The 20,789-nt window shown below is 44.6% G+C and overlaps 3 protein-coding genes and 1 long non-coding RNA gene across 5 annotated transcripts in view; 3 read left to right on the plus strand and 1 right to left on the minus strand.

The window, feature by feature from the left end:
• MLXIP (MLX interacting protein) overlaps positions 1-5,616 on the plus strand; it is a 28,653-nt gene extending 23,037 nt beyond the window's left edge. Inside the window, exon 17 of the mRNA XM_010720134.2 lies at positions 370-5,616. Coding sequence (XP_010718436.1) covers positions 370-491 — 122 coding nt within the window. The 3' untranslated portion in view covers positions 492-5,616. The remainder of the gene's footprint in view (positions 1-369) is intronic.
• Positions 5,617-9,369: 3,753 nt separating this feature from the next.
• LOC116217267 lies at positions 9,370-12,973 on the minus strand. Its single transcript, XR_004161592.1, has 4 exons — positions 12,883-12,973; positions 10,670-12,779; positions 10,305-10,480; positions 9,370-9,455 (listed from the first exon to the last, which is right to left on the minus strand). It is a non-coding gene; the product is annotated as an uncharacterized LOC116217267 (long non-coding RNA).
• LRRC43 (leucine rich repeat containing 43) lies at positions 12,873-20,475 on the plus strand. The gene is made up of 12 exons (XM_031555968.1): positions 12,873-13,374; positions 13,459-13,722; positions 14,003-14,113; positions 14,241-14,380; positions 14,860-15,098; positions 16,105-16,277; positions 16,693-16,813; positions 17,030-17,169; positions 17,298-17,387; positions 17,664-17,876; positions 18,364-18,442; positions 20,217-20,475. The coding sequence occupies exons 1-12, from the start codon at positions 13,099-13,101 to the stop codon at positions 20,372-20,374; spliced, it is 2,004 nt and encodes a 667-aa protein (XP_031411828.1). The 5' UTR covers positions 12,873-13,098; the 3' UTR covers positions 20,375-20,475.
• Positions 20,317-20,789, plus strand: part of B3GNT4 (UDP-GlcNAc:betaGal beta-1,3-N-acetylglucosaminyltransferase 4) — a 2,852-nt gene continuing 2,379 nt past the window's right edge. The window contains exon 1 of one of the 2 annotated variants that reach the window (XM_031555969.1): positions 20,317-20,405. The gene's annotated coding sequence lies outside the window, so the exon portion shown is untranslated. Of the gene's footprint in view, positions 20,406-20,709; positions 20,785-20,789 lie in introns of those variants that run through there. The other variant, XM_010720137.3, reaches the window with a different exon arrangement.

Raw genomic sequence — 20,789 nt, forward strand, 5'->3', positions numbered from 1 at the left:
TCTCATGAAGGAAAAGACTTCTGAAGTTTGTGTTTCCCACTAAAATGACCACTGGTTTGGGCCTCATTTCTTTACCCTTTACCTCTTTAAAAATCAGGAATTGTTTACATTCTCAGTCAGAAATGCCAAAAAGTATCCTTTTCAGTAGAAAGAAATAAGTAGATCTTTATTTCTTGTTCTCTGGGCACAGTTCTTACACATCTTACTTATTGTTACTGTATGTGCAAGTATGCATGTTCTTAGAAGTATTTTTATAATTCTATCATCATAACAGCCTTACAGTATTTGCATGCTGTCCTGCATGGAACTGTTTACAGTAAGTCTGGCTTTTTCATACTTCTCTGGCTTTTTTTTTTTTTTTTTAAATAGTGGTGTTGAGCAGCCTTCGGCAGCTAAGTGTAAGCACCTCAGTTCTGTCAGATCCATCACGCCTGCCAGAGCAAGCCACTGAGGCGGTCAGCAGGACGAACGAAACAGCTGGTGAAACCTAACAACCAAAGACAAAAAAAAAAGGAGTTATTTGTACAAAGGGTGGAGAACGTGCCAGTGTAGCAGCCTGGTGAGTCTCCTTTCAGTTGGTGCACTTTAGAAAGAATTCTCTCCATCATCAAGATGTTGTTTGAATCATCTGGCTCTGCCTTCGGGATTTGTTGAAGTGTGATGCAACGTTGTTTGTAACGTCTTGATTCCTCTTCAGTGCTGTGCTCTACTCCATTAAGTGAGAACACCAAGCTCAGGTAAATATAGCAGGATTCAATCCTGCAGGCAGCAATATATCTCCATCAATGCAGCGTGCATCTGTATGCAACGAACATCTTTCTGGAAAACAGCTTCAAGTGCTAAGTTCTCTTAAGTGTAAATCTTGTACATCAAAGAATGTTCCCTTAGAGGGGGGAAAAATGCTTTCAGTTTTGGTAAACAAAATACGCTTTTTATTTTGTTTTCTGGTGTTCAGTTCCATTTGTTTTACTTGAATGGTAAAAATTAAAATTGAACTGGATCATCTTAAAAACCAAAGGAGAAGAATAATCTGTCAGTGATGTCAACTTGTGGAAAATACTAGAATTAAAATCTCAGGCTGTGTTTTGTGTATTTTGATTTTAATGAGCGTACCATTACATATGATCAGCTTCAAAACATGCTTTATTCTCTAGCAAATAAAGTAGTTCATTTTTATTATTTTTCCTGATATAGCCATTGCAATAAAGTAATGTGCAGTAAGTGCAAGAAAGCAGTTCTGGCTTGCAGATTCTGCAGTCAGGATAGACACATGAATTTCATATTCGTTTAATCTGTACTGTGGAGTTCATCTGCCTTCCTCATAAAATGTGCACGTGTAAAACACATCCATAGATAAATGTCATAGTGCTTCAAAGGCAAAACTTCAGTTCTGAGAATTAAGAAGTTGGCTTTTATGTTATCTCAGAAACTGTAGCAAACCATGCTAGCTTGTAGTCAGTTCTTAGTTTCTTTTGTCTTTTTCACCTCTCTTTTTGCCTTCTATTTGAAAAACCTGAAGGACTTAGCCAAGCGTGGTCTGTTTGGGACAGTTATGTTCAATATAAATTTTAAAACTTAAGATATGTTTAAAATTAGAAATACTGTATCATGTTTTTCTGTTGCAGACTCTGCAAGTACTGTCCTTTGCTGTAGATAAGCTGAGTCTTGTTACAGTTGAGATACTGTTCATCCTTAGACAACACTGGAATATTCATTCTGTCCAATTGTTCATATTTGGCTTGGAACGATCCTGTGACCCACGTATTTCCACTTCTTACTTGATTCTGATATTTTGGAGCTATGCAAAGTTTCCCTGGTACCTCCTCCAAGTAGTTTTCTGACAGTTTGAAAAACAGGCTGTCTGAAGGTGTTGGGCAGGCTATCGCAGTGCACACATGAAGAGCAGCTACAAAATTTGGATATTACACATTCAGAAATTGAGTCAGTAATACTGTATTGAGCCCAATCCTTCCCACTTAGTGAGACGAACCTTAAAAAACAGCAGTAGGTTTTGGGGATCAGTACTAGGCATAGAGAGTACTGGGTTTTTTCCTTCTTGTCCTGAGATATTACAGCTATTGGCTTTCATTGCAGAGTTTTCTTACATGTGAGCAGGGCTGTAACAAGAATACATCAAAAGTTAGCCCCAGGGTCTGTTCCTGGAGCAGAGGTACTGTGAGTTGTGGAGTGGGGGAGCTGGAAGGGACTTCCAGGGGTGGTGATTTAATAAAACAGTGTATAAAGACTGTTGTAGCAATTAGTGAATAGTTTTTCTAGGGAGGGCCCATATCCAGATCTTTCATACATTTTATTTTATCAAATAAGTAATACTATTTTGGATGCATCTGGATAAAATATATTGGAACTAGATGAACTTTAACACAAGCCATTCAATGATTTATGAGTTACTGTAGAATAATTTTTTAATCAATACTTTGGTTCTCCTATTTTTATCACTGTTTGCAAACTTGATTCCAGTGAAGTCACTTAACACTGTGATTTGCTGGGGAGTGTCCCTCAAGTTCTTTACAGGGCTGTCTCACTGAGATGCCTAGATATCTACATGCATATTTGCATATTAAAAATATGTATCCAGTTTTCTAAAAACACTTTGTTAGACAAATAGTCCAGGAATAGATCTACTTGTGTTTTTGCTGTACTTTTCAGATGAGCATGTTCTGAGTGACTCCCTTGCATTATTCTCCTGCTTGTCAGGCAGTGACTGTGCCTGATTTTTACCGTGTTTTTAACCACATCTGCAGTTGTGGTTGCAGTTGTATCAATGATGTCTCAACAAGCAAAGTGTGCAGTGCAGCCATGCCTCAAAGCCCAGGCAAGTATGGTGACTTCTAAGCTTAGATCTTACTGGTTAGAAACGCACTGAATGAATTGAAAGTCAAAAGGGACCTTAAAGGAGTGGGAAGGGTGGGAAGTATGAGTGAACTGCTGCAACTTTTACCCATTAGTGGTTTTCACGTGGATGGAAAAAACCATCACATTCATTGTGCTGTGAGTTGGTTACAATTGGAGGGGAAAGTGCTTATTTTAATAATTTCTGGTGGAGAAAAAAAGCTCATGTCACTTTGAAAAGACCACAAATCTTAACTAAGTGTAAAGGGAGAAAATCAAGTCAGAGATTGCTTACTTAGGCAAGAGTGTAGGAGGGAGGGAAGGAATAGTGAAAAGATAGTTTCCACGTAGTGCAATTACCAGAAATGATGTGGTAACTCTTTGAAGCAGTGATTCAGTGTATTTTCATCACCCAGTTGTTGCAAATCAGAATTTTTTTCTCTTACCCATTAGCTTTGTGAGGGCTGTGATTTCATTTCACATGGAAACACAGGAGGATAAAGCTACCGTGTATCTCATCTCTGCACATTAGAAGTTCTGAGGATTGATATGAAAAGGAATTGACTACGTATGTATTAATTCTTGCCTGGATTCCTGCTTTGTTATGTATTTAAGCTGCTTAGTCTTTCTGCCTTTCCTGATTGAGGACACTAAATAATGTATTTCAGCTTAAACAAACAAACAAAAAAAAACCAGCACAAAAAGCCAGAACAGCTCAGTACCACTTTCTTCTCTGACTTAAGCAGTCTAACTTCCTGTGGATCACCAAAGTACATTAAACAAGCAAAACACACTGTGCCTATAGTCTATACAGAGTTGCATATGATGCATATCTGTCTTCAGGTGGTTGGTTCTGGACTTACAAAGAATTCCTCTATGAGCAAATATGACTCATTCAGTCAAATCCAACATATTTTGCTCAATGAGGGTGTGGCTAGATAAAATATTTCTTGCCTGTGATACATGCAAGGTCAAATTGAGGTTGTCTGGTGGTGCCTTCTGACTTTGAATTATTTTAATAGGTACACTTTAGAGGGTCCCCTCCCTACACACAAGTTCTAGAGAACTTGTTATCTGATAAACTTAGAAGGAAGTATATAAATCTGTTAACAGGAGGAGTAAGCAGGAAAAGTCCAGGAGCAAACTATAAGGAAGAAATTAGTAGTAAAGATGGAGACAAGTCCTTGCTTCATCTGGACAGACTAATCTCTGCACAGAAACTGGATTCTCAATACCAGTTGATCCAATTGCTGTGTTTTTCCATGCTTTTCTAGACCACCAGGGAAGCCTTTCTTCAAGGCAAGCTTACTAGAATGCTACCACCTGTGCCTTAATATCTTGGGGTCCTGTATTCATTTGGTGTAAGTCTTACATTCTTACCCCTGATTTGATGCTACGTGGAAAATTTGGTGAAATGGCAGAACAAGGATTTCCTTGGTTTTAAGAGAGTGTGTTGTCTGCATGGCATTTTGGAGGTTGTGTGCTGAAACTGAGGTCATGAAAAATTGTGCATGGGTGTGTGTATGTATGTATATATATATATATATATATGGAAAATTGCCTCATTTTTGCTGACTTCTGTATCCTTCTGTACACAGGGACACACCCACCAAAAAGTTTGACAAAAAAATAGTAAAGATAAAGGTACTTAAATCTCTAAATCTGGAATTGCTTGAGCAGTCAAAGGGCAGTCAAATTGTCTTTGAAAATAGCATCCCTTTACTTTGCATCCTCGGGTTTTTTATGTTCTTTCTTTGCATGTGTATGCTTGTCTTCTCATGATGGAGGTGAGAGGAATGGTTGCATTTTGTTTGCTTTTGAAGTCTTAAGACTTCTGAAGATCAGTTAAGAGCAGGAGAGGGAATTTCACTGCAAAAACATTCAGTAACATGCTTTATTATTCCAAATTATTTGGAAGCTGTTCCATGTCCAATGGATAATTTTTGCTTGATGTTCCCAGCTGGAGGATACTGTTAAAATAAAGTTGATAGTCAACTATTTTGACCTTTTTCTTTCTTTTCTTTTTACCTTGTTCCTTTGCACCTTTATTGCAAGGGAAAACACCCAAAATTTGAGTGTTTAGGTGCTTTATGGCCTACCAATCTCAGAGGAATGTGGACAGCTTTTGATGACTTGGAGGTTTTTTGATTAGGTAAGATAACAGGAGTTTTCCTATTCCTTTTCCAAGTTATATACCTCCATTTCAGAGATAATGTACTTTTGAAGGCTTTCTTATATAGGACCTCAATACTGTTTCCACAACAGCTAAGGCCTCAGCTTTCCTTTGGTTTCATTCTTGGATGGATTTCACGCTTATTTTTGGTGTTAGAGCAGAAGTGGTAGCACCAAATTGTAGATTGATCAATTGCAAGGAAATTCACCCAGGTATATAATAGACTTTCTAGCCATTGCCTGATTTGCTTTTATATCTGAACATTTCCAACATGAATAGAATTTTGAATCAAAAGATATCAGTTAGGAATAATCCTCTTAATTAACAACATAATGAACAAATTGTTTATTTTCTTCTAATCTTGTATTTAAATGTATTTAAGTGAATGGAGTTCATTCTTGTTTAAAAAAAAAAAGACTTGGAGATTTGAGGACTTCAGGTTGTACTTTTGCTTTGCCTAGGTTTCCTGTTCTGTTGCATGACACAACATCTGTTGTGCTGTTGATATGTAGCACTTTTCAGTAGGTCTGTTATATTGTGCAATGCATTTTTATATTTACGACAAAAACAATAAAGGTTATTTTTGGAAGAAATTAGTTGTAATGTTCTTTTTTTTTTTTTTTTAATCTGAACTTGGCTTGGAAGTGGGGGAATGGTAAGTGGAAGTCTTCTTGGACCAGGACCGTATCATCCCTTTTATAACTCTGAATGGTGACAAAGGCTCATTTCAACATTAGCTGTTCTGAAGTCACCCCTTTGGGATCCCTGTATTTGTCTTTCCCTTTGCAAGACTTGTATCTGCTGGTGGTCTTTTGAAGCTTGAAGTCTTTTTAAGACTTGTGCCCCTTGGGCCCTTCTTGGCTGTAAGAATCTGCTCTCTCTGATGGGCTTACTTAAAGCACAAGTGATTTGTCTTTTCTAACACATTGGTCATCAAGCTGTATTTGTCCTGTGCTGCATATTCCTTGTCTCACCAAAACAACAGCCAGATGAACAAAACCTGAAAATTATCCTTTGTAGTCAACTATGCTCACATAGGTTAGAAATCACAGAAGAGCAAGGCTTCTGTACCACAACCCCAAATCTGGCTGCAGAGCATGTTTCATCACCTTGTAACAGTGACTCTGTTCTTCCACGTTTTGCGTGACATTATTCCCCAAATTTATTGAGGTTCTGATGTGTTCCTAGAGTGAACAGACCCTGATCTTGATTGCTGCTGATTATATTAAGTAGAACAGTGAGAATAGGCTCTCATGATAAAATTAAGCAGACAGAAATCTACTTACTTATGTGTCTGCTTTTAACTTAGAGGTTAGTCGTTCAAAAGTAGCCTTGGTGTTTCTCTAAGAAAATTAGAACTCTTAAGTCTGTAGGTACTGTACCAACACCTTGAGCCCTGATGCTCTTATTTTCTTGCAGGATTGAATTTGGAACTCTTGATTGACTTAATGCCTGGACAGTGGACTCTGCTGAGCAGTGCTGAGGTTGGACAACATGGTATTCCCATGGAACTGATGTCAGTGTTAGGCATTAAGTTGCTTAAATCCATTTAAAAACAAACAAAAAAGAGAAATAATATTTCACTATTTTCTTTAAAGACTATTTTGTTTCTTGGGTCGGTCGTTTGTTTGTTTTCTTTCCCTGGCAGGATGCTACAGATTACTGCTTCGGTTGATTGAGAACAGGGATTTTATTTTAAAATCATTGCTGAGGGCTTGATGCTGGTTAATGTCCCTCTCAGAACTGGTGGCTTTGACCTTAATATAGTTTGAGAAATTCTGATGAGTCAAGCCTGTGATTTCAGGAGAATATATTGCAGCTTTCTTACTGTGTTCACATTTACTTTTTTAATATCTCTACATTGATCTCGCACAAAGCATTTTAGTAGAAGGCAGTGAAGAACAGTGCTATTTAAGCAGTGATAAAACCACACTTCAGCCTGACTTCGCTCTCGGCCAAGCATACCAATGGCAGTGGTACTGCAGCGATGCTATCAGACCTCTCTGGGAGGAAGCTGTGGCTGGAGAGCACTGTTTCTTTACTACTGATTTTGTGGTGATTTCAGTGAGGCCGCTATTAGAGGTAGCTGATATGCCAAAAGTAATGGTTACTGAAATAGCTTATTTCTGTGGCTGATTTTGCTAATTCTTGAACAGCATGAAAAAGTAGACTTGTATCTACTTTAAGCAAATTATTCTGAAAGAAGTCACTGCTACAAGGGAATTGGCACTTCAGTGGGAACACAGCATAGGTCTCCACATGTACTGTAATCCCAGATACTTTCCTAAACGTGTCTTGTAATGCACCTCTAGCAAATTTTGTTTTCTCCTAGCACTAGTTGGTTGAATCTTGGCAAAAGAAACAGAAGCCATTGCTCACTAGAATTAATAATTAAAAAAAAAATCAATTTTCTTAGCTGTATTTACACTCGGGATCTTTCCTACAGCTCTTCTTGAACATAAGCTGCTCTTCCTGAAGACTATGTTCATCACCAGTAAGTGTGCAGGCAATGAATACTTGGGTGACAGGCAAGCGTAGGAACACTAGCTATCTCAGAACAAGGTGTGTGTATCATAAACCCTGAGGCCTGAGCATCATTAAAATACAAGTAAACCCACAAGAGGTTACTCCATCACATCCCTAAGTCCTGCTGCCCACCCTTTACTCGCTTTTTACAAAGTCTGGATACTGAGAGCAGAAATAGGAGTGCTGTGGAGCAGTCAGTGCTGGGTTGGGTCACTGTCAGTGGGGGATGGTGAGAGAAGTGATCTTTTTATTTGGGTTTTAAATAGTTGAGTTTCAAGTCAATTTAATGTGTATATGTGTATAAAAATAATGTTAGTTTTGAATTGATTCTAGTGCTTAGACTGGCTTGAAATTTGTGTGGTAATTTGAACTTCAATCACCACGTTATTAACCTCCCCATTACTGCCAATGATTAGGAGTTGATATAACCTAAAGGCAAAATTAGGCTCTGACAAGTCTTGCTGCTCCCAGGACATCAGACTGTCCTTTTTCTGGTGCCAGGAGCAGTAATTGGCTCAGGCACGCTTTGGTGCAGTGCTTGTGTCTGAGCTGCCCCACAGCCTTCCATGTGCTCCATGCCTTTCCAGCACTGCTGCTGCAAACCTACGCTGGGCCCGTGATGTAGCAGGCTCAAAATTCAGCCTTCAGCAGCGAGAGCTGAATTTGCCCTCTGGTGGATCCAAATTTAGGAAACCAATTGGGAGCTTAGGGAGAAAAGCTGCTGTGATCTTCATATCTATCAACAAGAAGTGGATGGGGAAGGAGGAGATAACGCTATTTCTAAAGTTTTTAATGTAATAACCAGAAGCAACTACTTCAGTTTGCTATTTAATAAAACCTTGGGTTTTCAATGTTCAAAATACTGGAAAAAGAAAATAATTATGTAATAAAGAATTAGCAATATAAGTTTTATTTAATCTCATTTTAATTCAATGCCAGGTTTTATCCAAATATATAGAAAATGAGTAAAACAGTTCACCTAAGTTGTAAGTATCTCATTCAACCCTTCCAAGCATTAAAGTATAAACATTAAAAATCTGAATAAATATAAACTATAAAAATGCTTAAATAAATTTATACAAAAATGTATTCATTATATTCATAAATACTCGCCAGTAATGAGAAGTACAAAGTCTACTGGTAATCATTTCCATCTCTTGGAAATAATTACAAGATAAAAATATAAATAACATTAAAGTCACTGAAATCATGCTTCCCTGTTTGCTTATTTATACAATAACCAGTTAATTAAATCACTCTGGCTTAGGTCAGTGCACCCTTTTTACATGATGTTGCAAATAAAACAGTATAAATAGTTTTATAATAAATAAAATCAATAACTTAAGACATTCATCTTTTAAATATTAAACTGGATCATATAGCTATGAATAGGAGAGCAGTACATGATTAACATTGTTCCTGGCATCAAACTGATCATAAATGATGGTCGGTCACATACAGGCAAAGCTCTAGCATCCTGCAGTTATTTTTTCATCCTGACATATTACATTTCTCCTGAACTGTACGTTTTTGTTGTGTTTTGCATAAATTGTTCATATTTCTCTAAAACCCTCCAGATGTACATCTTCTTCTGTGCTGTTCTCATTGCCCGGATGTCATTCTGAATACTCAGCAGCAGGTCCTTGTTCTTGCAGCTGTGGAGTGCATCTCTTTCAAGCAGCGTCATGTTTAACTGGATGGTGTTTACATTCACAAAGTCAGTGAAATTCTTACCACAAATCATTTCTATATCACTTTTTAGGGTTTCTAAAACATTGTAAAACATGTGCATGCAGCAGTCTGCTTCCGCAGCTGGGCATTTGGGTATTTTCTTCATCATCTCATTGACTTGGGTGTCAGTAGTTAGCCAGGTTTTGGTTGCTTCTGTTATAGGACTACATCCATTCTGCAGGGGAGGAAGAGAGACTGTTATTGTTTTGATTTCCATCTTTCCTGATAGTTTCCATGTTAGACTATTTAGGAGTATTCAGTTGTGTCTGCTTGAGGTTTTGTTGTTATTGTTCAGTAGCTGTATTAACACCTACTGTCCTTTATCAAGTAAGTCTTGCATACTATCTGTGGCTGTGACTGTGCAGCACTTTCTATCTTAATAATCTACTTGTCATTGCTTTTGGCACTTCTAAGTTGTTGTTGTTGTTGTTGTCGTATAGGTAAAATTTCCTCATGCTTTGACCATGTTTTTATCTGTTTTAGCAGAAAAGGTTTAGATTTCACGAATGAATTCAGGGGGAAATGTTTTACACTGATTTTTTTATCAATACATTCCGGGGAATACGTTCTCAGGAATTGAAATTTGCCTTCAGCACTGATCCTTTGATTCAGTATATGTTTTTTGCTATCTCCAAGGAAAGGCTGTGCAGGGTTTTTTTCAGAAGTGCACTGGTCAAACTGAAGAGTAAGGCAGTCCTCTCTGTCTTCCCAGTGATCTGACTGTGAACTGACTGGTTTCATCCAAGAAGCTGCCTGCTTCAAGCTCTGCATGAATTAGGAGATGACAAAAAATGCACGAATCTGGAAGACCAGAGCTGCCTAACCATCCTAGACAGTGCTCCAACTCGATCATAAGATAACGCAATATAAATGCTTTCCTTCTTATATGGGCTATTGAGAGGTGCCTCTTTCAGGTTCTAATGCAAATATTTATTTTCTGATGGTCTTTCTATATAATTTTAGAATAATTCAAAGGATTCCTCCCCAGTCATAGGGCCCAGAAAATGCAAAATAGTATACTTACGTAGTTTTTGAACAAGGTAGTTGCTCGCTTTTCTAGGACTAGAAGGGGCTTTATGCTGGTAGTATATTGCTTCTGCCTCTGTCCTATAGTAGTTTTCCCTTCTTCTGAGGCAGCTCTTGGTGCCAAGGAGACCAAAGGAACCAGTGAACAGAAGAGGAAGATCGCAAATGTGATTTCTGCATTCAATTGAAGAAGAGGAAAAAAAAAAATACAGTGAGTACAGTCTCAAACCTCTACATCATTTTTGCAAAACTCGCTGGTTTTGTGCAGCACACGAGCATCCAAGAGCATACTGACTTCAAGCACCAGAGTTCATGATGAGCATCACCCATTGTAACCATGCAGCAAGGCTAAGTTGCACCCACCTGTTCGGCGTTCCATGGTGGTGGCTCGGGCAGCAGGAGTTGTGTGAGATGCTGGTGTTCAAGCTGCTTGTTGGCTGGAGAGCTGTGGATGGGGACAGCTAGGTGGTGTTTAAGTACCATGACTTTTGCGTCAGTGGTTCTCCTCTGGTTTTTTGCGGATGCTGGTGTGGGGTTTTTTCTTTTCTTGAAAGATTGCATCAAAAGTTGGTTCAAATGCGTCGTCACTGATTGTGATCTAGAATGCAGTTTCGAGCTGACACGGATGGTGTCCTGTATCATCAATTTAACTAGGAGTTCAGGATGCTTGGCTTAGCCATCCCGTCTAAATCCTTGGGATCTCCAAATGGTACAATTTAGAGCATGAATTCTGTTGTTTTCTTCCTCAAACATGATGAGCTGTCCAAGTACACAACTGGGTTGCTAAAGGCAGCAACAGTCTCCTGCAGGGGCCAGTGCAAAAGTAGACTAATGCTGGAAGTGGGACTCGTATGCAAGGCAGATCAGGCTTTGGATGAGTGTGCATATCCCTTGCTGGATCTCCATAACACCTTGTGTACCGGATGTAAGCCCCTGAGGCATGCCAGCAGAGGATGCCCAGGAACCACCTCTCAGCTTTTCACCTTCTCTCTGACTCTGCTGAGGCTTTTTCTATGTGCCCAGTTACTAAAGGCAGGAGAACCTTATATGCAGCAAAACAGAAAGCCTGTTCCTAGAACTCAGAAACATAAGCCTGTGATCAGAAGAGGGCTTGCAGATCTGCTGATATTTTAGGACAGAAATTGAAGTAGAGGAAACTCTTATGAATACACCTTTGTGAAAAGGTACAGTGACAAGCTTTCACTTGTACTACTGTGACTAGAGAAAGGCTAGAGAGTAGTGAGAGATTCAAAGACAAATGCATGCCAGGTCCAGAAAACTTTCAAGGAGCGACGTTTTGGGAGTCAAAGTGTTTTCAGTGTGAAATTATCCATCTGACAATGAAAGGCCTGATGTGCATAAATTCCTATGGTCTCAGGAACTGCTTTCCAAGAATGAACTGATTCCAAAGGCTTGAAAGGGAAACGCATTTCCCCTGTACCATGTTGCGATCAGGTCCAACTGGGCTCTAACTTCAGCCTCAGTGGTTGGCCTAAGGCCCATATTACTGAGCTTCTCAAACCCAACAAGGTTCTTTCACTGCTACCAGCAAGCCTGGAACTGAAGCAGAGGGATGCAGCCCACCCATGGTGTTGAGCTGCTCTGTCTGGGAGTGGGACAGTGTTTGTTGTTGCACAACCCATGTTCCTGGTGCTAAACAATAACAAACAGAATATGTTATCATGGCCTGAGACATGATGCATGAGTACTGTAGAGTGCTGGAGAACAACCAGGTGAGCACAGTTCTGATAGAGACTTCTTTTATTTGGAGTTACGTGTTATTTGGAGATGCATATTTCTTTGGAGAAGGTTTCCTTTAGGAACATCTCAACAAAGACACTGATGAGTATAGGTGGCTTCTCTCAGGTAGGAGGATTGCATCTTGGAGGGATACTTGTTTGGAAGCACCGAAAAGCAGAAATGTAGCTGGCATCAGGCACTGCCAGTCCCTTCCAGTGGCCCCAGGTGGGTGCCACAGGGAGGACAGATGAGGAACTGCAGCGGTGTTCCTCCTTGAGCTGGGAGAAGCACCGATGCAGCAATTAGGAGCCAGTTCTAGATTATCCCTGACACAACAGCAGTGCAAATAAGAGAAGCTTTCAGCTTGGCTTTTCCACAGAATAAAATTCAGCCACTGGCAATGCTCTTTCAAAGAACTATAGAAAGTTTGACTTCATTTTCTACTGGACTGAGGTTTGCCTGGTTATTCTACTCCATGCCATGCCACAGTCTCTTGGCGCGTGCACGCTCCGCTTGTCCTTTCCTATCTGTGCAGCTGTGATAAGCTGCTGAGCTGATAAGGGAGCAGATTGATATCCGTCCTGTAAAACCCAGCATGAGTGGAAGTTCAGCTTTCCACCACGTAACTGCCAGGCGCTGCAGAGCATCTGCAATTCATTTGGTGAAATTTTGCTGACATGGGTCTGCGCACTCCCCAGAATGGAATCTGTAGCTGTCACCTCCACACCTATCACTGGAAAAAACAAAGAGCCCTCTTGAGTGCAGAGACCTGAATCCGACCTCAGACAGAGCTGGGACTTTTGTCCCTGGGGGCAGCTACTTTTTCCAAGTAGTACTTTTAGCTGTGAACTTGGTTTTCCGATGGCCTTGTGCTGTGGTGGCATCAGTGCCCTCCACACAAACAAATAAGGTGCTTTTACAGCTTGCAGCTCACAGAACACGACTGCTTCCTCCCTGAAACTCGAGTGACACTCAGGATGTAGATAAGTGAAATGGCAAATGCCATGTCTCAGGTCCTCGGTCAGAGAACAGGGTGATGCTATACCCTACACATGCCTCCTGCTCTTTCCTTGCTGGGCTGCAGTCCCCAGAGCCTGGGGGGGACCCTCAAAGCCTGGGATTTCTACCCAGCTCGCAGCTCCATAGAGCCCAGTCCGCAGTCCCCAGGACATCCGTGTCTGTGTCATTTCCTAGCGACGGAGACGCGTTGCCAAGAGCCAGAGAATTCCTGCATGGCAGCGCCCGGCCCTCACAGCCTCTCGGCTGCTTTTCAGAAACACCTGCGGCGCCTGGGACTGCGGGACTTCCCCTGCGGCCTGGGCAGCTGGGTAGGGGCCGGGGGGCACGGCTGTGGGATGGGGAGGGTCCAGAGGGGGTCTGCAAGGTGCTAACTGTTTCTCCACTCCCTGCAGAACAAGTCCCGCTTTGTCACATACACAGGCTCCTCAGGGCAGGAGGAGGAGAGGCCACTGGGTGAGGAGAGCCCTGAGGCGCTGCTGGAGCTGCTGCACGACCCACACAGCCCCTGGGCCCTGCCACCAGGCTGCAGCCCCCAGGACCAGCACCTGCGGGATGTGGCAGTGCTGGCTCCCCAGCTCACCCGCGGCACCTGTGTTCTCCAGCTCTTCAGGTCCCTGCGGATCGTTGGCAAGGATGTAAGCACAGCGGGATGGCAGGTAGGGGGTGGTGCCCATAGCACTGCCTGTCTCCAGGCCAGGAGGCCGTGTCTTCCTACTGAAAGGGAAACCGTCTTGGGAAAAACACAGTTTCCTCAACCCAAGGTCTCCCCAGATTCTTCTATTGCAGCTGGAGTAGAGCTTCTGGCTCCCCTGCTCAGTTTGTTATGCACTAATCTGTGTTACACACTTGTGTGGATCAGCACTACGTATCTGTCAGTTCAGCTTACGTGATGTGACATGACTCTGGGACACTGTGACCAAACCTAGCTCTTTGCAGGTGGAGGAAGTTGATGAGAATCTGTTGCAGTTACAGCACCTGGAAGAGCTCATACTCTGTGCCAACCAGATCAGCAGGATCACCTCAGCCAACCTGCCCCGAACACTGAAGGTGAGCAAGCAGTGCCTTACGATGATGGGATGGGGAGAAGGGTCCCACCTGGGAATGCCACGCAAGTTGAGCAGCTCAAGACAAGCTCATTGCAAAGGGTGTTTGTTGTTCAACCTATTCTGGGCAGGTCCTGGAGCTCTGCTGCAACGCCGTATCTGATCTACAGGGCCTATGTGCTCAACCTCCTCCAGAGCTGCAGCACTTGGGACTGGGATACAACAGGCTGCATGGCCCTCTGCAGGACAAACACCTCACTGCAGACTTCTGGTAATGCCACAGCCAGATGTGTGCTCCTGAAGGCATGCCAGCAGATGCGAACAGATGACCTCCAGCCATCCAGGGGCCTGCATTAAGAAATTACAGCCCTTCAGCACCCTGTTCAGCACAGTTCTCATTATCTCTATGCATTTCCTTTTTCCCATGCTCTTCCCAAAGCCCCTGCTGGGAGTCCTCCCTGAGGAAGGGCCTAACGCTTAGGCTGCACCACTGATTGATGTGGTAGGGTGGTTAATGGATGCTAGAGTAAAAAGAGGTTCAATTATGGGGCAGACTGGCAGTGGATTGCATGGCTCAGGAATTTGGAATTGGCTGCTGGTGCATTCTCCAGTTTGACTCAGTTTGTGCCGCTGCAGGTTCTTACGCGGAGGAATCACGATTTCTGTTTCTTTTCTTGACTCAGAGCAGCAGTGCTCTGTCCTCAGAGGGGTGTTGTTTGCCTACCCTCATTAATGGATTTTCTCCTTTAGGCCAAATCTCATCTCGCTTGACCTGAGCTTTAATAATCTAACGGATCTGTTTGGGCTGGTCTCCCAGCTGTCCAGTCTGAAGAAGCTCCGCACCCTGGTGCTCCAAGGGAACCCACTGGCTCTCATTCCCGCTTACAGAGGCTTCGTTGTGGACAGCCTGCCCAAGCTTTCCTTCCTTGATGACATCCACATAGGGCTCGATGAGAGGTACCAGTTCCGTGACTTATCAAAGCAGCCAGGTGAGCCTTTGTCTTAAACCTACTGGTGCTGAACCCAACATTCAGGAAGTAGCTTCATCATGGTGGAGCTAGAAGTCCTCAGGGCTTACTGCATCCGGGATTGAATTCCTTCTTGCCTGTCTTCAAAAGATCTTTCTCTGAGTCTTTTTTTTTTACCCCATCAGTGCAATGAAGGCAGCAATGCTGCAAATGTAGCAAAAGACAGCAAGAATCAGTTATCTGCTCTCTGAAATGTACAAAGTACAAGATTTAAAAAGTTTTCATGCTAATTGTGTGACAGGAAGATAAGTGAGGGTTGTGTGATCCATTACTACGTTGGATCAAAATCTGCCCTGGCTCATGCATCCAGGATCCTCTCAATCCAGGGATTTGGCATGTGTGTCCCATTGTGAAAAACTCAGCAAGAAGGGGATGGCTGTGGGCAGGGTCTCTATCCCAGCTGATTCCCTCTGGTTCTTCTGGACCTGCAGAGAAGAGGCTGGAGGCAGGAAGGTTGTCATAAGGAAGCGCTCACCCAAGGCTGGTCTGGAGCAGGGTGTGAACAATCCAGTCTGATAGCACTGGCTTAGTGTCATTGCCTGCCCCTGTCTTTGCTTTCTAGACCTGTCTGGTTTCACACTGTGTTTCCTTCTTGAGCCACTAAAAGAAGAACACCTTCATCTGGGAACATGCTCTCGTGTTGTACTGCCAGCACAAATTGGTGCCACCTTTGCATTCAGCAAATCCCAGGACGGGGAGCTTCAGTGGGTAGGAAGGCCTTGGTGGCCCTCACTTGATGATGTAATGCACCGGTAGTGCTTTATTGAGTCAAAAATGTTAACCAAGAGGCAAAGCAACTGAGCCAGATGTTGTGCGTGGCTTTGGAGTGACCTCATGTGGCTGTGGCTTGTCACAGCGTTTGCAAAGGATGGCAGGGAGTTATGCTAAGCAGTAGAATTTGACATCCTGGATGCTTCTGCTTGTTCCGTGCTTTTCTTCTTCCTAAGCAGGGTTGTTTTCCCTTTAGAGATGATAAAAAATGAAGCACGAGTAGTTGTGAGCATTGGGAAAATCAAGGGAGTTCCTGATCCTACCACACTCCAGGAGCTGGAAATTGGGTCTGAGGCACCAGTGATCACCTACAGCTACTGTGTGACCTACGAGTTTGCAGCAGAGGAGACTGAGGATGGTGGCACTGAGGTTGGTGCTTAACTGAGCTCCAGAGAGCAATAGGCACTGGCAGGCCACAGTGAGGGGGACATCATCTCCAGAATGCAGAGCAAGGCCGTTCATAATGAACCTGCCATGGGCAACAGTAGTGCTAAGGACAGAATTCACATGTGGCCACATCCAGCAGCATCAGTCCATGCTGACCACGTTCCCTGTCCTTCCTGGGGAGCACTGTTCTGCACATGGAAGAGCATTTACAGCTCTCCTACTGCTGGGTGCTGCAGACCACTCCCTGATACTGGTGCCACTGTGCAGCTCACCTTTCTCTGCCCTTTCTCCTCGTGGCTGAAATGGGCTGGGGAATGGGATTTCAGAGGCATGCTGTCCTTGGGCCTGATGCAAGCACAACCAGACAAGCTCTGCCAAGAGCTTTACTCTGTTCCAGGTAAAAATTCATCAGAGTCCTGTGGTGGCCACTCTGGATGTGGACAACTCTGCATGGGACATGAGGGAAACGAAGGGCCAGCAGGAGTGTGCAGCCATTGAGGACCCCACTGCACATACTGGTAATGAGGAATTACAAATACCTACATCCCCTGTCAGGATAGTTTATGGCTTTTCTAGAAATGTGGTGGCATCAGTGCATCCCTTGTGGCATTGGCCACAGCTAGCTGTTACTGAGGTTGATGGATGGATAATGAATTGGCATTGGTGTTGTCCTGGAGCCATTCCTGTCCTCAGGAAGTAAAGGTCTCTCTTCAAAAATTTTTGTCTTTGCACAGCAAAGGTGTTTGTCACCCCTGGAGAGCCCTGGGCAGACACAATTGACTGCAGCTACAGAAAAGAGCACATCGCCAAGGATTTAGTGGGGCTGAAGGACTACCTGCGAGCTGGAACGATTGTCTCGGTAGTGGAGGAGAAGGTGGGCACGTGGAAGGTCTGGTTGAGAGGGACAGGGAGCAGAAACTGCTGCCGGGGGAACCGGCAGTGGCGTTAGACTCCCTCTAGGAGGCAGCATTGTGCAGCCCATGCAGTGCCTCTCTCCTGCAGGTGCTCGCGTGGCCTCTCAGCGCTGACTCCGAGGAAAATGCAGTAAAAAGTGGGAAGGAAAAACGGGCGCTAAAGAAGGACAGCACCAAGGTAGGATGCTGGGAGCTAGCAATGTCCAAATACCATCTGAGCTGTAGTAACAGTGATGAGGGAAGGGCAGACCTTCTCCCGTGTCAGTTTTGGGTGTTTCCTCCATCCTATACCTCTAGCCAAGGTTTCTTGTGCTGTGGGAAGAAGGCAGCAACTATTAATGTGCATCTTGGTTTGGATGTAGATATGTGGGCAAGGGACTGGGATGGAATTACTTTCTGTCTGATAAAGGGACCCAATACTCAGCTGACACTTGTCTGTACTGGTGCCCTGCAGGGTCCTGGGCCCAGAGACAAGCAGAAGAAGAAGAAGAAGAAGGAGAAGCCACGTGAGTTTCGCAGTGACCCACCCATTCAAAGGATCCTGGGCTCTGAGAGGGTGGCCCTGGATGCCTTGCTGGCCACTGAGACACTGGTGGCAACTGTCTGTGACTTCGGGATCCTCATCACGGAGCAGCTGCTGCAGTCACCAAGTCAGGAGGAGAAGCTGGTAAGGAGCTGTCCTAGGGGGCAGGGCAATGTGGCTGGGGAAGGGGCTCAGCCTTCATCTTGCCCTGCAGCATCCTCACTTCAATCCCTCAGCTCCCTTCTCCATGAAATAACCTTGCTGGAGAAACACCTATCCATGCAGGCATTGTTATTTAATGTTATATTAGCAGTAAGTACTATTATTTTTCATGGGTCCGTGTTAAGAAAACAGATGACTCTATTTTTCCACCCAAAATGAAAGCTTTTGCTTCTTCTGTTGCTCTTTCTCTCAAAACAGCAACACACACCAGCTGTTTTGACACTTGCTGTTTCCTGGAGTCCCTTCTCTTCTCCAACCATCTCTTCTCCTATGTTCCTGCTTCACATCATGCCTTTCTTCAGCCGTTTGAATGCCAGTGACAGAACCCAAGCAGCAATGGCTGTGACAAGATTGAATGAGGGCAGCGAATTTCGACACCTCCTGACTGTGGAAATGTCTGTCTCCACAGGCCAAGAAAAATGGCAAAGACAAGAGCAAAAAAACAAAAGCAAAGAAGGAAAGCCAGAAAGCCACAGCGCCTGCCAAAGGTGACCGAGGGCCGGCTGGGCAGAGCAGTATGTGTGAGCAAACAGTGGCAGTGCCCAGTCCTGCTGCCAGCTCTGCGGAGCTGGGCACTAACTCACGTCCTGAGCCCTGGCTGTGAATGCTGCCATTGATGCTGTGGGACAGGAGGGTTAGGCACACACCCGGGGACCTTGTTGTGTCTGGGCATGCACTGAGGGTGGGCTGCTGGCATGCGTCCTGGGAGCAATGAACACTCATGGCTCCGTGAGCCAGGGAAAGAGGGCAAGGCAGGGTATGGGGTGGGATATTTCCTGCCTGTTATTTCAGCTACCAAAAGCAGCCAGTGGCCTGAAGTGGCGTGGGCCGCTGGAGGGGTGATGTCTGGGATGCACAATAAGGTCCTCATCCATTCCCAACTTATGTCTCAGAACACTTTGCAGAGAGGATTATTGTTCTTTCTAGTTAAGAGATGAAATGCACAGAGAACCCTGGGTGCCCTGGCCTGCCCAGGAATAGACTCCACTCTGCTGTCACCCTCAAAGAGGCAACTCATCCCCTGCTCCTTGGTGCAGAGCTCATGGTTGCTCTGTCACCAGCATTGCTTGAGCTGCTGGATATAGACCTCGCTCTGCCTCTTGCAGAGATTTTTTTTTTTTTTTTTTTGCTACAGAAACAGCAGCACCAGCACACCTGTGCAGGAGCAGGAGGAATTTTGAGAAGGATGAGATGGCTGAGAGCGATGCTGAGAAGTCGCTCGTGGGTCAAGGAGGGCTGCCTAAAAGAAGATTAAACCCCTTGAATCATCACTGTGCTGGTTTCCCATCATGCAGTGCTCATTTGCAATATGTGCTCAAATTGCAGCTGAAGTAGTGAGATGTTTTCATGCAACCAATGCTTTTTTCTTCTGTTCCACATGAGTGTTCAGTGCATGCAGCAGCCCTTCCTTCTAGCTTGAGTAACAAACCCTGTCTGTTGGGGGTTGCATGGCCAGCACAGAAAGCAGCTGCTGATACAGGAAACACCGAGTGGTTAGAGACTTCAGGTTAATTTGGAGTCCCAGTTCCCTGGTGCAGGTTGGGGATGGCCACTGAGTACATTTTTCAGAGTGCCTCAAAATCTGTTGAACCCACAGCTCAGTACCCCAGTGATGACAGCACCCGTGGTTGTGAGCTTTGCTGTGACTCATCAGAGGCGTGCTCCAACCGCAAGGCTGTGGGGGCAGGTGGGCTGCTCGGAGTGTACGTGAGTCACCAAACCGCAAAGTGTCCTTTGGTTCCTTTGGTGCTCGCTTCCCACCAAACTGCTGTGGATTTATCCCCCTGGAAATGCAGCAGCGGGGCACCGGGCAGCCTCCCAGCCTGGAGCTGAGGCTGATTTGCATCCCTCCGCCGGCACATGCACACGAATAATAAATCCTCTTAGGGACATTGGGATCTCTTCCAGGCAGCTCAAAGAGGGAAGGCAGTGAGCTTTGTCTCGAGCAAACTATTTGCCCGGGCATTGAAGGATGTCTTCGGAAGTAGTCTCACGTAGGTCTCACTTTAACCCGTGGAATGATTTAGTCCCATCTTCCTTTTTTTCTTAGAAGTTACAGAGCGATTTTTGCAACAGAAAACAGAATTGCACGCAGATTGATTGCCTTCTTAAAGATGCTTCTTCTGCTGAGTCGTATTCAAATAGCTTTTCCCTTAGGGCCCCGCCGTGAGTGCTGACGTGGTGGGCATACCCCCATGCACACAGCTGCTTTTCAGGCTATTTATTCGACAAAGACAGAGACTGATTTACTGCTTTCCACAGGAAAAAGAAAAAACAAACGTTCTGCTGAGCAGGAGGAGGGATGTGGGCTGCAGCCGGTGCCACTGACAGTTGAATTCCAGATGCAGCTGCTTCGATGGCCCACGGCCGGTGCCCAGGATGGGGAGAGCATGACCGAGGCTGCAGGGAAAGCTCAGTGATGCGTCCGTAGCCAAAGAGTGAGCAGCAGAGGTCAGTGAAATAAAACCGCAGGGATGCTGCCATGCTGCTGGTTTTGCTGAATCAATGGGGCTGGGGGATGGCGGGGGGCTCCTGCGGGAGCTGCAGGCGGTGGGCGGGGTGGGACGTGGGTGTGATGTGCGGCTGTGGGAGGCTGGGGTGCAATTTGCGTTGTGTGGTAGGAGACTTGAGCTGCAGCGTTGTGTGCGTGCGTGCGAGGATTGGGATACGGTGTGTGCGTTGATTTGGGGTGCTGCGTGTGCGGGGACTGGGGCGTTCGGAGGAGTCGGATCCCGGGACGGGGCGGGGCGGGGGGCGGATCCCGGGCGGACCGGAGCTCCTGGGCTGCTCTGCGCGGCTGCGAGCGGAACGCGGCTCCGTGCGGTTCCCGGTGAG

The sequence above is a fragment of the Meleagris gallopavo genome, chromosome 17, assembly GCF_000146605.3.
Source record: "Meleagris gallopavo isolate NT-WF06-2002-E0010 breed Aviagen turkey brand Nicholas breeding stock chromosome 17, Turkey_5.1, whole genome shotgun sequence".
Taxonomy (NCBI): domain Eukaryota; kingdom Metazoa; phylum Chordata; class Aves; order Galliformes; family Phasianidae; genus Meleagris; species Meleagris gallopavo.